The sequence below is a fragment of the Mauremys mutica genome, chromosome 13 (assembly GCF_020497125.1).
Source record: "Mauremys mutica isolate MM-2020 ecotype Southern chromosome 13, ASM2049712v1, whole genome shotgun sequence".
NCBI lineage: Eukaryota > Metazoa > Chordata > Testudines > Geoemydidae > Mauremys > Mauremys mutica.
This window is the reverse complement of record NC_059084.1, coordinates 58,479,619-58,493,588: the sequence shown is the minus strand read 5'-3', so window position 1 is coordinate 58,493,588 and position 13,970 is coordinate 58,479,619. Positions and strand designations below refer to the sequence as shown.

The window sequence follows — 13,970 nt, the reverse complement described above, 5'->3', positions numbered from 1 at the left end:
CTTCAGTCAAAAGGAATCAGATGCCTCTTAAACATTTTGCTAGTATTTTCAAAGAAGCTTAAGCGAGTTAAGTGAGCAATATGATTGCAATAGTAACCTATTTTATTAGTGTTATAAATGCTCAGTATAGAATCATAGAAGTGTAGGACTGGAAGGGACCTCAAGAGGTCTTCTAGGCCTGTCCCCTGCACTCAAGGCTGGACTAAGTAAATATAGTATCTTTCATTGTAGCATTTGTGATTTTCGAAGTAACTAGAAGGTATCAGCAAAGTAGAATTGACATTTTCAAAGGAGCCTAAGTGAGTTATACACCCAAATGCCATTGAAGTTCCTAATTCCCTAGGTGGATTTGCAAATTCCAGTCTAAGTCTGTGTAAGGGGTTTGTCAGTAATGAAGAATCTGAGTCAAAGAAATCTCAGTATAGGAAAATTTCTCCCTGAATGCTGTCTTCACTACAATTCCATGCTATGATTTGCCAAGAAATGAGTGCAGTTCAGAAAAGGATTGGATATTTTTATTGTTAATAGCGGCCATGAATCATAGATGTGGTTAAAGCTGATGGGTGCACTAGCAATCCTTTGTTCAGGCTAACTGGAAGAAGCAATGAAATGTGCCTTTATGTAGTAATAGCTGGAAACAGTAGGAAGCCACTGCCCAAGGCAATGGGATGCATGGCAAGGCCAACCAGAAACTATGCCGTGTGAGCTTTGTCTGTGTCAGCCTCATTGCTTGCAATCACCTCTCCCTTCTCTTTCCGCTGGGACCACCTTTAACAGCTCACTGTCTTGTGATCTCCAGATTCTTGGCCTTGGCTGAGCCCTGTTGCTGGTTGGAGCTGAGGAATCCCTCTTCATGGTTATCAAGTTGGCTATTGTTTGATGAGCTACCCTTATCTAAGCGATTGTTTTGCTTTTCCCTTAGCAATCCCTTTTGACCTAACTTTATGCATTCAGTCAAATACCACCACCACACTGAATAGGGAAATGGAATTGCACATAAAAAAGCAATACAGACATTTCCACGGTTCATCACACATGTGACATCATCTGCCTAACAGTTTTCTCAAAGCCAGCTTCACATCCTTATTTTTCAGGCTGTAGATGATGGGGTTTAACATGGGCGTTAAGATGCTGTACTGCACGGACACTAGTTTGTCAAGAGCAAAAGAATATCCAGAGGCAGGTCTCATGTACCTGATGAATGCCGTCCCGCAGAACAGCAGAACTATGGTGATATGTGAGGCACAGGTAGAGAAGGCTCTGCGCCTGCCCTCCGAGGATCTGATCCCGAGGATGGTGGAGAGGATACAAATATATGAAGTCAGGATGAGCAGGAGAGAGGCAAAGCCTAATGTCATGCTGAAGCAGAGTATCACCATCTCATTAGCAAAGGTGTCAGTGCAGGAGAGCTGCAGGAGAAGCGGAAGTTCACAGCTGAAATGGTTAATTTCACGGGGACTGCAGAAAGTCAAGTCGGTAAGGTAAAGTGTGTTGACCAAGGAATCTAGGAAACCAGATATCCATGCACCCAACACCATCTTCACACAGACCTGGTGGCTCATGGTGGTGCTGTATCTTAAAGGATTGCATATGGCAGCATATCGATCATATGCCATCACTGAGAGGAGAAAAATCTCTGTCCCAACCATGAAAATAAAGAAGAATATCTGGGCAATGCAGCCACTGACTGAAATCGTCTTCTGCTCTGCCAGGAAGTTCTCCAGCATCTTTGGAACGGTGACTGAAGAGTAACAGACATCAAGAAAGGATAGGTTGCTCAAGAAGAAATACATGGGGGTGTGGAGCTGAGGATCAACCTTTATTACCAGCATGATCAAAATGTTTCCCACCAGAGTGATTAGGTAAATAACTAAAAACACCAGGAAGAGTGGAATCTGGAGGTGTGAGTCATTTGAAAGTCCCAATAGAATAAACTCAGTCACTGTGGTTTGATTTTCCATCATCCTTTATTCTTAAAGGCTTTGACCTGTTAGAGCTAAGAAGGTAAGATAGTGAGTTCATTAAACAAAGTAGAATGTGGTAAAGCTAATGCATTAAGTAGATCTATCTATCTATCTATCTATCTATCTATCTATCTATCTATCTATCTATCTATTAATGTATGCTGGCTAGCATATATATATATATATATATATATATATATATAATCATATGCATTATCAGAAATATGATTAATATGATATATATGTACAAGCTATGGAGGTACCTTCACTGACCAGTACCTGGAATGCAAGTATCCAAAACAAAGATAAGAAAGAAATAGAACTACAAGTTAGGGAACTGGAATGAATTGAAGGGTTGAATTATAGTAATGTATAAAGAAATGTGATACTTGTAAAATCATATAAATAATAACTGAAATGTGTAACCTTGGGAGAACACTTTCTGCGTAAGGCGAATGTAACATTGCTGCACGGGACTGCTCTTTGAAGACTGGTAACATATAAAAACTTTTCCCTGTGCTATATTGATAAACACGACTGACTTTGGTTATTTGCTCTCTTGAATATATTTCATAACGTACCAAAGTGTAGTCAAGCAATTGACTATCTATCTATCTATCTATCTATCTATCTATAGTACCATGTCCATAATGGTGGCATCCAAGTGTTTATATGTTTGCTAGTATTCACTGACATTTTTGATGGAACATAAACCCAAGAGTGTTTGACTGTCATTAACAACGATTTTTCTGAGACTCCATTTAATGTATGCATTATTGATATTGTATAGAGGTGAGTTTTCAATTACAATGTTATGCAATATTAAAGAGAATGCCTTACAAATGTCTAAGTATATTGCATCCATGCAATTATCATGATCAACCAAACTTTTACTTTTATGAAAAATGAGGTGTTTGACAAGACCTCTTTTTCATAAAAAGCATGTTCACTAGCATTATTAGTATCCTTGTCCTTTAATTCATTTTTAAGTGAATCATGTATCACCTTTTTTATTATTTTTTCCCACGATTAACGTCAGGGTAACTCTAATTACCTGGGGCAGCCCTTGTGCCCTTTTTGAATACTGCCACAATATTAGCACTCTTGTACTCTTTTGGAATCGTATGGTGTTGTGAGATTAAATATTGCTGGTAGATGTTTGGCTCCTACCAATGTAAGACCCTTGTATGCTGATAGGTAAAACCAAAGCCCTGACTTTACACTCCCATGGCGTCATTTACTGTACTTTCCACCAAAATGCACCAAAGTAAGGAATACATTTCCACATACCTGATGCTTGTAAATAATTTTTCAATATTCACAACTGTCTCTGGCATTCGGAGGCTCTCTCTACCTTACTCTGTATGTTTGATGAAGAATGGAGAATATTGTGTTAGTTATGCAAACTAGCAAATATAGTGGCAAAGAGCTAGAGATTTAATTAGAAGGGATCTACATTAGGAAAGCCTTCTAATACCCAAGAGATTAATTATTTTTATTTATGCTGTTAACTTATCAGGAAATATTCTGTTACTGTTGGGACACACCACATGAACTTTCTCACACTCCATAACCAGAAATTGCCTTTTTTCCCCACAAAGCATGGCCTTTCTGTTATTGCTGTTATATATAAATAGACAATGTAGACCTAGGTTAGAATCATAGAATCATAGAATCTCAGGGTTGGAAGGGACCTCAGGAGGTCATCTAGTCCAACCCCCTGCTCAAAGCAGGACCAAACCCAACTAAATCGTCCCAGCCAGGGCTTTGTCAAGCCTGACCTTAAAAACCTCTAAGGAAGGAGATTCCACCACCTCCGTAGATAACCCATTCCAGTGCTTCACCACCCTACTAGTGAAAACGTTTTTCCTAATGTCCAACCTAAACCTCCCCCTCTGCAACTTGAGACCATTACTCCTTGTTCTGTCATCTTCTACCACTGAGAACAATCTAGATCCATCCTCTTTGGAACCCCCTTTCAGGTAGTTGAAAGCAGCTATCAAATCCCCCCTCATTCTTCTCTTCTGCAGGCTAAACAATCTCAGGTTGTTACTTATTTCCCTGTTATTTTTATAGTATATTTTCTCCTTGAGATCTTCATAACTTTTCTTAAAGCAACTCTCCCTAAGGATTCTTTTGTATCTTCTACTCATCTCAAGTATTTCCCCCGCATCCTTACTTTCCTGAACATTTGTTTTGTGTTTTGTAATACGGCGGTATAGGGTCTGGTCTATTTCCGACTGACATCAATCAACCTCTGGGGGAATTGGATTGAGAACTTGTGTCAGGGGAGGCTGCACTGAAGCAGCCTATGGGACCATGGTTGGTACTGCAGCCATTTCCCTGCCTTGGTCCACAAGTTTTGGCCACTTGCTTGGAGCAGGGTGAGCCGTGCCATAAGCTCAGCATCCATCTCTTAACAGTTAAAAAAAAACCAGAATTTGTCTCTCTGTGCTTTTAAATAAAGAAAAATTAACTCAAAGGCAAACATTTAGTTGTGGGCCTGCTGGATCCCAATTGGTTAGTGTCTCCTGCTGGTACTTTCAGGTGTCTATATGGGTATATCAACACACACCATAACAGTAAACGTCACAGCCCACGTCGATAGCTAGTGCTATTTCTCTAAAAATAGCCGTGTAGAAAGTGCTGTTGACCTCGGCTAGGAGGCTCGCTTCTGTGGAGTGTGTCACCCTTGTGCAGGGGACTGGACTAGAAGACCTCTTCCAATCCTACAATTCTAGGATGGGTTTTGTTTGAGGCAGAAGTGGCAGAATGATAATACTTTGCTACAACCCTTAATGTGTCAGAACATGTTTCCATCAATAACATGCCACACCAGTAAACTGGTACCCTTCACATGGGATGAATTTCAGAAAAAGGCCTATTCACCACTTATGTCCCAATAAAACCATGTGGCCCAGAGACCATATCTTAGCCACTATATCATAATGTCTCCATCTCTCTCCATCTGCAAAACAGGGCTGGTATACTTATCTATGGGAAACACATCTCAGTTGCTGTTTTGGAACGTGAACTAAATTTGTAAAACTTGGTCAGACTTCTCTACCATTGGGAAGACCAATAAAATATAAAGCGATAAAGTCCATCACCTTGTTCTGAGCTCATTCACAGTGCTGCATTTCAAAACTCATAAACTGAAATGGGAGGTGCCATGTTAGTCTTGGGTATTTAAATATTTCCCATTTCCAAGCAATGTAGTGAGGGTTGGATTTATCCACCAGAATCATTTGGCCCAGGGTGTTACTGGAAAGAACCTAAGGGCTGCTAAATGGCCATAAGCCCCTCCATAATGGGTGCATATTGAGGCCTTCTGTGATATGTTGCCCTGCTCAGTCAGTCAACAGTAGAATGCATAGGTTACTGAAAAAGGCTTTTCTCCATAGTGCTCTGGAGGCACCAGCCCAGAAAACAAAAGGCTTTGAGCAGACTTACTCTCCTTTGGGATATAAGCTGATCATGAACTGAATTCATGGACTGTTTGTTCAACTTCTGAACAATACTACCCGTGTGTTTTCTTTGGACTTTAACCATTATATTGACTCCTGTGCTCATTTCTCTCTCGCTTGCGCTCTGTTTTCCTCGTATTTTTTTTTTCTGGTGTGAAATTGATCTCCTCTAAAGCAATGATTCTCAACCAGGGGTATGCATATCCCTGAGGAAATGCAGAGATCTTCCAGGAGGTACATCAACTCATCTAGATATTTGCCTAATTTTACAACAGGCTACATAAAAAGCACTAGTGAGGTCAGTACAAACTAAAATTTCATGCAGACAATGACTTGTTTATACTGCTCTATATACTATACATTTAAATGTATGTACAATATTTATATTCCAACTGATTTATTTTATAACTATTTGGTAAAATGAGAAAGAAAGCCATTTTTCAGTAACTGTGTGCTGTGACATTTTTGTATTTTATGTCTGATTTTGTAAGCCAGTAGTTTTTAAATGTAGTAAAACCTGGGATGCACCACCAAACCAGACTCCTGAAAGGTTGAGAGACACTGCAGGAGGGGGTGCCCAATTTCCATTGACTTTTAAAAATCCCCCTTAGGTTCCTTTGAGAATCTCAGCCTAAATACTCCACAGTGGGACTAATTGTACTTTCAGTGTGTCCATTGAATCCAGTGGACATACTCCTGACCTATGCCAAGATGAGTGAGAAGAAGATCAGGCCCATTGACTGCAATGGCGCTACTCCTAATTTATCCCAGGCTAAGTGAGAGGAGAATCACCCCACTGATTCCAATGTAGTGATTCCTGATTTACACCTGTGCAAGTGAGATGGAATCAGCCTCATCATTGCCAGAGGAGTTACTCCTCATTTACACTTGGGTGAATGAGATGAGAACCAGGCCATCTGTGTTCCTTATTTATTGACAGCAATTTACACCTGTGGGAAGTGAGGGCAAAATGAACCAGAGACTGTGCTCACAGTGATGACAGCTTTTTAAGCAGTCAAGGATCCTCATCCTTAGCTGTAGGAAACCAATTTACATCAGGTGAGGAGGTTGGGTTTCCAATTTTCAAAGGTGTCAATGACTATGCAAGGCACAAGGTAGAGAAGAATCAGTCTCATCATCTTTAGCCTACATATATTGTCCACACAGTCTAGTGTAACTAACCTCAGCAGCTTATGTACAGACAATGTGGTCATCTGAGAGGATTGACAACTGTACCTTCAGCACAAACATCACAGACCCCCTACCAATTGGTGGTTCACTAGATTTGAGGAAATAGCAGAAGTTGGTAAAAAACAAACAAACAAACAAAAAAAGAGGTGGGAGGAAAGCAGCATTATGGAGACACTTGTGATTTTTCATGAAAAAAAATAGCTTTTTTTGTTTAACAATAGAAAACCAAAGATTTTCAAAATGTACAGCCAAAAACTGCCACCAGTGATTTTATTATTCTTGTTCTTATTGCCTGAAACCTGTAGCTAATTATCTTAGATCCCATCCTCTTGCATATCCTAGTCAGGCTGTACAGAGAGAAATGAATTTCTGCTCCAAAGCCTGTTTTAGTCAATAGAATGAGATAGAGGTGCAAAGAGATTCTAGGATTGAGCTGTGCAAAGGGAGCACCCTTTTTCAGCCACAGTAGTGAGAGAAATCAGCTGTTGGGTCACTGGATGCTTCAAGCTGAATGGAGCCCAGGCACTGCCCCAATCTTGGGGGTCCTTTGGCACACCTTTGTCTAACACCCTGTCCTGAGAGCTGGAACCCATGGGCTCAGTGCAGACCCTTCAACCACCACCCCCAGTCCCCATAGCTTAAACACACCCTTTCCCAGAATCCTACCAAAGGGATGAGCTGTCTGGGGCACCATTTAACTATTTCAGGACACATGTGGAAACCAAAAAGCATATAACATATACAGAAATGCCCTTCACTAGCTCACCCTTCCCTTGGGAGTTCTTAGGGGACCATATGGGTTCAGGAGGGTAGACAGGGTCCCCTGCCTCATCAAGCACGTACATGCGGGATGCTTCTCTGAGCTGGAGGAAAATGGCCCTGAAGAAGAGCAGTTCCTGCTCTTTTATAAAATTTAGCCCCTTCTGCTAGGTCAGGTCCTGCTCCCCATTCTCAGGTTATTTCAGACCCTGTTCCCAGATAAACCAGTTCTCCTGGTTGGAAGCCAGTCTATTATTTAGAGATATTCCATTTCAATGGGAGGGCAATTAACATCAGTGACCTTCTTTTGTTATCCATGTGCCAGCACCCCTCTGGTACTCTAGTTCAAGATGGAGGTCAAAAGACAGTAGGAAGCTAAAGACCAGTTCTGCAATCAAAATGGAATTTGTGGTCTGACACAGACATATACAAAGCTCATAATCTCATCCAGAATTCCTAAATTCTACAGACAGATTCCCCAAATCATCACACAGGTGCTTGAATTTTACTCTTAGAACTGGTAAGTTCTTAGTTCCCCTATACCAGAGCACTCATCTCATCTTACTGGCAAACAGAGTGATATCCCTTCAGGTTAGCTGTTCTCTCTCTAGTGCTTTCCCCTTTAGGCCAATTATTTGTGCTCCCATCACTCCTGTTATTCTCCAGAAATAAATATGGCTGAGATTTACAAAGTCCCTACAGGAGCTTGATGCCCAGTTCTCATTTTAGTTATTGAAAATTGGAAATCCACATCTCCCGGTGACTTTGAGAATCCCACTCAATATTATTACCCTCCTCCTTTCACAGTCATGTAAAATTCCCAGCCACTGAACTGCCAAGGGAAATTCCACTTTTTCAGCAGGGAATAAATAATGCTGCAGGAGAGAGATTTATTCTTCGCTAAGATGCAAAATGCACCAATCAGGGTAGAAGAACCAGAAAATCATCTCAGACACATATAAGTCCCTTTATTGAAGGATCCAAAGCAGAGGAAGGAGGTGTGAATAGAAGATGAGCTCTGACCGTTGCGGTTCCTGAAACCCTGAGTGAAGACGCGACATCAGGGAATCCAGCATGAAACACACCTGCCTTAAAGGTAAATCAATTGACCAATACTCTTTGATTGTTTCCCTACATACCCCATCTGTCTGTTTCTATCTTTTATCTGTCTTAAACTGAGGCTATGTCTACACTAAAGCAGCTACAACAGCACAGCTACAACATTGCAGCTGTGACACTGTAGCACCATGAACTCTTTCTACAACAACAGAAGGGGTTTTCCACTGATGTAGCAAATCCACCCCTTCAAGAGGCAGTACCTAGGTGAGCCCAAGAATCTTCCATCAGCCTAGCTGCACCTACAGTGGGGGTTATGTTGACCTAGCTACATTGTACAGCTCATGACTTTTTTCACAGCCCTGTGTGAAGTCGCTAGGTTAATTTCAGTTTTTGGTGTAGACCAGGCTTTAGATTGCAAGCGTTTTGAGACAGGGACCATCTTTTTGTTCCATGTTTGTATGGTACTTAGCACAATGGGGTTCCGGATCCAACACTAGGGCTCTTAGGCACTAGGATAACATAAAAAATAACAATAAAGATGGAGAGGCCTTGGAATATCAAGTGCTGAGAAATCTATCTACCAAAGTGTAGGTGCTCAGTAAATGATCAGCACCTCTCAGGATTCAGCCTATAGTGTTCTGTAAGGGTTCTGAACAAGTTTATTAACATTTCTACACTTGTTGAGGATTAAAATATAAACCACAGAGGTGATCAAGAGAGGGAGACCGTTTCAGCTTCATTTCTGAATGTGTGTCTAGAAAGCTGTGCTTGGTCGCATGGCAGAATAATGCTATTTGTTTATGAGCCTCAAAACACAATATCAGATCAACTCCCAATTCCACCAGCCTTACCCATCTCAACAGATTCAGGCTATTTCAGATCAAATGGGGAAATTAATTCCAGCAACGTATGTCCCCTATGGAGAATACACTTCCAGCAGCTTCCTCTGTATTATATTGAGGAGGTGGTGGCATGAGGCTCTCCACTGACTGTGGTTGAATCAATATGGGGCAGGGAGACAGACTCAAGTTTATAGGTCTTACTTGTGGACAGTATAGGAGTAGAGCAAACATCTTAAATTCTACCCAGAAAACTTGATGATGGAACACATGTACCTTCTACTGTCGCTAGGGGTGACAGGTGGTATCAGGTCTCCATGTCCCACTTCATTTAGGGCTTTAGAGGTTAGAATAAATTCTAGCAAGAAGTTAAGCAACAGCCAATGTACATAACAGAGCATGGCTGACCTACATTAGGTGTCTCAGGGTGTTTCAGATCAAAATAGCTAACTCAGTTTAGCCAGCTTTTTTAAAAAATGGGAGTTTTTTACATCATTGTCACAATCATAGACTCATAGAAGATTAGGGTTGGAAGAGACCTCAGGAGGTCATCTAGTCCAACCCCCTGCTCAAAGCAGAACCAAAACCAACTAAATCATCCCAACCAGGCCTTTGTCAAGCCAAGCCTTAAAAACATTTAAGGATGGAGATTCCACCACATCCCTAGGTAACCCATTCCAGTGCTTCACCACCCTCCTAGGGAAATAGTGTTTCCTAATATCCAACCATTACCTCCCCCACGGCAACTCGAGACCATTGCTTCTTGTTCTGTTATCTGCCACCACTGAGAACAGCAGAACTCCATCCTCTTTGGAACCCCTCTTCAGGTAGTTGAAGGCTGCTATCAAATCCCTCCTCACTCTTCTCTTCTACAGACTAAACAATCCCAGTTCCCTCAGCTGCTCCTCATAAGTCATGTGTCCCAGCCCCCTGATAATTTTTGTTGCCATCCGCTGGACTCTCTCCAATTTTTCCACATCCTTTCTGTAGTGTGGGGCTCAAAACTAGATGCAATACTCCAGATGTGGCCTCACCAGTGCTGAATAGAGGGGAATAATCACTTCCCTCGATCTTCTGGCAATGTTCCTACTAATAAAGACCAATATGCTAATATGCCATTACCCTTCGTGGCAACAAGGGTATACTGCTGACTCATATCCAGCTTTTCATCCACTGTAATCCCCAGGTCCTTTTCTGTAGATCTGCTGCTTAGCCAGTTGGTCCCCAGCCTGTAGTGGTGCATGGGATTCTTCCTTCCTAAGTTCAGGACTCTGCACTTGTCCTTGTTGAACCTCATCAGATTTCTTTTGTTCCAATCTTCCAATTTGTCTAGGTCACTCTGGAACCTATCCCTACCCTCCAGCATATCTACCTCTCCCCCCAGCTTAGTGTCATCTGCAAACTTGATGAGGGTGCAATCCATCATCCCCCAAGAGTGCCTCCACTTTTTATACCAGTTACCTATCCCTGAAGAGACAGTGATGTAGGCAATGGGAGCGAGAACCCTAAAAGAAAATGCTATCTGCTCTTAGCAAGAATTAGGCAGAGGAGAGTTGTCTGGGTCACTTCTATTGGGTTATGTAAACACGGGTTTCAGTCCAACCACATGCCTATTTTAGGAAGTTGGGTAACAAATTGTGGGCAGTCCCTTATTTGAGGTTGATTTTTTTCTCCAAATACCCTAACATTTAATATAAAAGTAACAGAAAAAAAACTGTATCAGGAATACTTGACAAAGAATAATTGATCTTGAAGTGTTTTTATATATCCCTAGAGTCTAAGGCCAGAAGGTATCATGACCTCCTTTATTACACAGGCCATAGAAATCCCCAAAAATGATCCCTGTTTGAACTACATCAGATCTTTTAGAAAAACAAACAATTTTGATATAAAAATTGCCAATGATGGAAAAGTAAATCATCTCCAAATATTGGGGCCTGGCTCCATCATATGTCTGACCTCACAGCTATTGGATGTAAAGGAAATGCCCTAAAAATTAAAAGCAATTTGGGCTGACTTTTTTTCCCCTCTAAGATCTCTTTCCAGGATTTATTTTGGGGAAGTTCTAAGGTCTGTGTTATCCAGGAGTCAGGCTAGAATAAATGATCACAACTGTCCCTTCTGGCCTTGGAATCTATATATCTATGAATATATAAAATACATAAAACCAAAGTTCAGATGTTTCCACCAGCAGAGTCACTAGAGAATTATCCTTCCCAGTCCAGCGCCTTGAGCCAACCATTTGGCTAGTAACCCACAGCTTTTGAACAACTTGGAATTAAAATGTTAACATTATATTAAAATACAAAGGTTTTGCTTTCTTGTCTTTTGTTTCAGAGTTTGTTTTATTCCCTCAAGATGCAAAACATAACAAATATTGAATCTGGAAACCAAACAACCATCACAGAATTCATCCTCCTGGGATTTGGGACTCTCCTTGATCTGCAGATTCTTCTCTTCCTGGTGTTTCTAGTAATCTACATTGTGACCATGGCCGGGAACATCCTCATTGTTGCACTAATTGTGGCTGATCGGCACCTTCATACCCCTATGTACTTCTTCCTGGCGAACTTGTCCTGTTTGGAGACCTGCTACTCCTCCACCATCCTGCCCAGGATGCTGGCCAGTCTCCTGATGGGGGACAGAACCATTTCTGTTAACGGCTGTTTTGTGCAGTTCAATTTGTTTAGCTGTCTCGTGTCTACTGAATGTTATCTCTTAGCCTCAATGTCTTATGATCGGTATTTTGCAATATGCAAACCACTGCATTATTCAACCCTTATGAATTTCAAGTTTTGCACTGAGCTAGCAACTGGGTCATGGATAGGTGGCTTTCTGGGTAGCTCTGTGACAACATATTTGATATCACAGCTAACTTTTTGTGGCCCCAATGAAATGGACCAGTTCTTTTGTGATCTCACCCCAATGTTAAAACTGTCCTGTACTGACACCCATCTGATAGAACTTGTGACTCTCATCTTATCCTGTGTGTTTTTATTGCCCCCATTTCTACTAACCCTGACATCCTATATTTGTATCATCGCTGCCATCCTGAGAATCCCTTCCACCATTGGGAGGCAAAAGGCCTTTTCCACCTGCTCCTCCCACCTCTTCGTGGTGACAGTTTTCTATGGGACTCTCATAATTGTGTATATGCTACCAAACACAATGAGAGATCTAAACAAAATATTCTCTGTCATCTACACAGTCCTGACTCCTCTGGTCAATCCATTCATCTACAGTCTGAGAAACAAAGAGGTCAATGAGGCCATGAGACAAGCTGTCAGGAAACTGTCTTTCACAAGACTGAAGATAAACTAAGGTCTTAGTTATAGATAGATAGATAGATAGATATAGATATAGATATAGAGATATATATAATGAAACAGAGACAATCTGAGCTAATGCTATATAGTTGAGAATCCTCATGTGAATTCACATGAGTATGACTCATGTGATAGGTCATGAGGTTAGACCATTCCTTTATCAGAAAGCACACATTAGGTGGTCCGTTCTTCTGTGCATATGATACAGTATCAGTGCAAAATGAGGACAGAGGGTGAAATCCCACAGAATGTAAAAGAGCGAGAGTGAGAGAGAGCCTGGAGCACTGTGCCTGATGTAAGACATGAGGCTTGAACCATAGTCAGAAAAGTCCAGCCATGATGTCAACTAAACTCAGGCCATGTATGAAAGCAGATGCTTACAAGTTCACTGTTCGATACATGACCTTGGCAAGGGCACTGCTAGCACTGCTAGAACACAGGAACTCCTAAGAAGAAACAGATACCGTGTATGTGTGTGTGAACACACTTCAAAAGATTAATCCAGATATATCCTGACCTAACATCAAATAAGAGGGCTTGACAAAAGTAATGGACAGGGATGTTTTGTCCAAGACACCTGGAGCAAGGTACAAGGAGAGGTAACAAGCTGAGGGTCATGAAACACGTAAGGTGGTACATATGTTGTTTGTCTCAGTCTATAAACATCAGGGTACCTCTCTTTAACCCTTTGTGAAGCCAAGGGGACAGCAGACCATTCCTGCTGCTGACTGAGCCGCTCCTTGCCATGGGGCACACATATGTTAGCATACCTGTAGCTTCTATGGGAAGCTAGGGCTGTGTCATGAGGACAATAAACCTTAACAAGTGCCTTTGCCACTGAACCATGCCTGTGGTCTTTCTTTGTGAGTAACATCGAAGTCTGCTGAATGAGGGACGGCTCCAGACCCCAGCACGCCAAGCGCGTGCTTGGGGCGGCATGCTGCGGGGGGCGCTCTGCCGGTCGCCGGGAGGGTGGCAAGCGGCTCCGGTGGACCTTCCACAGGCGTGCCTGCGGAGGGTCCGCTGGTCCCGCGCAGCTTCAGTGGAGCCGCGGGACCAGCGGACCCTCCGCAGGCACGCCTGCGGGAGGTCCACCAGAGCCATGGGACCAGCAACCAGCAGAGCGCCCCCTGCGGCATGCCGCCCTGCTTGGGGCGGCGAAATGTCTAGAGCCGCCCCTGTGCTGAATTAGCTTGCTGCACTGTCTGCTAGTGTAGCTCACATAAGAGCTCCAAGAACAGTAATATCATTAAGCACTTAATGATGCTAACTTTATTGGATATCTTTTCCTCTGAAAACAATGGGTAAAACAGGTATTCAGCAATTGCTCAGCACCACACAGAATTGAAAGTTCAAGGTTCTCAC

General features: G+C 42.1%; 3 protein-coding genes across 3 annotated transcripts in view; 1 reads left to right on the top strand and 2 right to left on the bottom strand.

Annotated features, from left to right (window-relative positions):
- LOC123347874 (olfactory receptor 14A16-like) overlaps nt 1-7,481 on the bottom strand; it is a 65,390-nt gene extending 57,909 nt beyond the window's left edge. Inside the window, exons 1-3 of the mRNA XM_044985064.1 lie at nt 7,389-7,481; nt 6,614-6,710; nt 3,255-3,324 (exon numbers count right to left, since the gene is read on the bottom strand). The gene's annotated coding sequence lies outside the window, so the exon portion shown is untranslated. The remainder of the gene's footprint in view (nt 1-3,254; nt 3,325-6,613; nt 6,711-7,388) is intronic.
- Nucleotides 1,044-3,201, bottom strand: LOC123348646 (olfactory receptor 5V1-like). Its single transcript, XM_044986226.1, has 2 exons — nt 3,188-3,201; nt 1,044-1,965 (listed from the first exon to the last, which is right to left on the bottom strand). The coding sequence occupies exons 1-2, from the start codon at nt 3,199-3,201 to the stop codon at nt 1,044-1,046; spliced, it is 936 nt and encodes a 311-aa protein (XP_044842161.1).
- Nucleotides 7,482-11,637: 4,156 nt separating the features above from the next.
- Nucleotides 11,638-12,600, top strand: LOC123347870 (olfactory receptor 6B1-like). Its single transcript, XM_044985060.1, has one exon. The coding sequence runs from the start codon at nt 11,638-11,640 to the stop codon at nt 12,598-12,600; it is 963 nt and encodes a 320-aa protein (XP_044840995.1).
- The last annotated feature ends 1,370 nt before the right edge of the window (nt 12,601-13,970 follow it).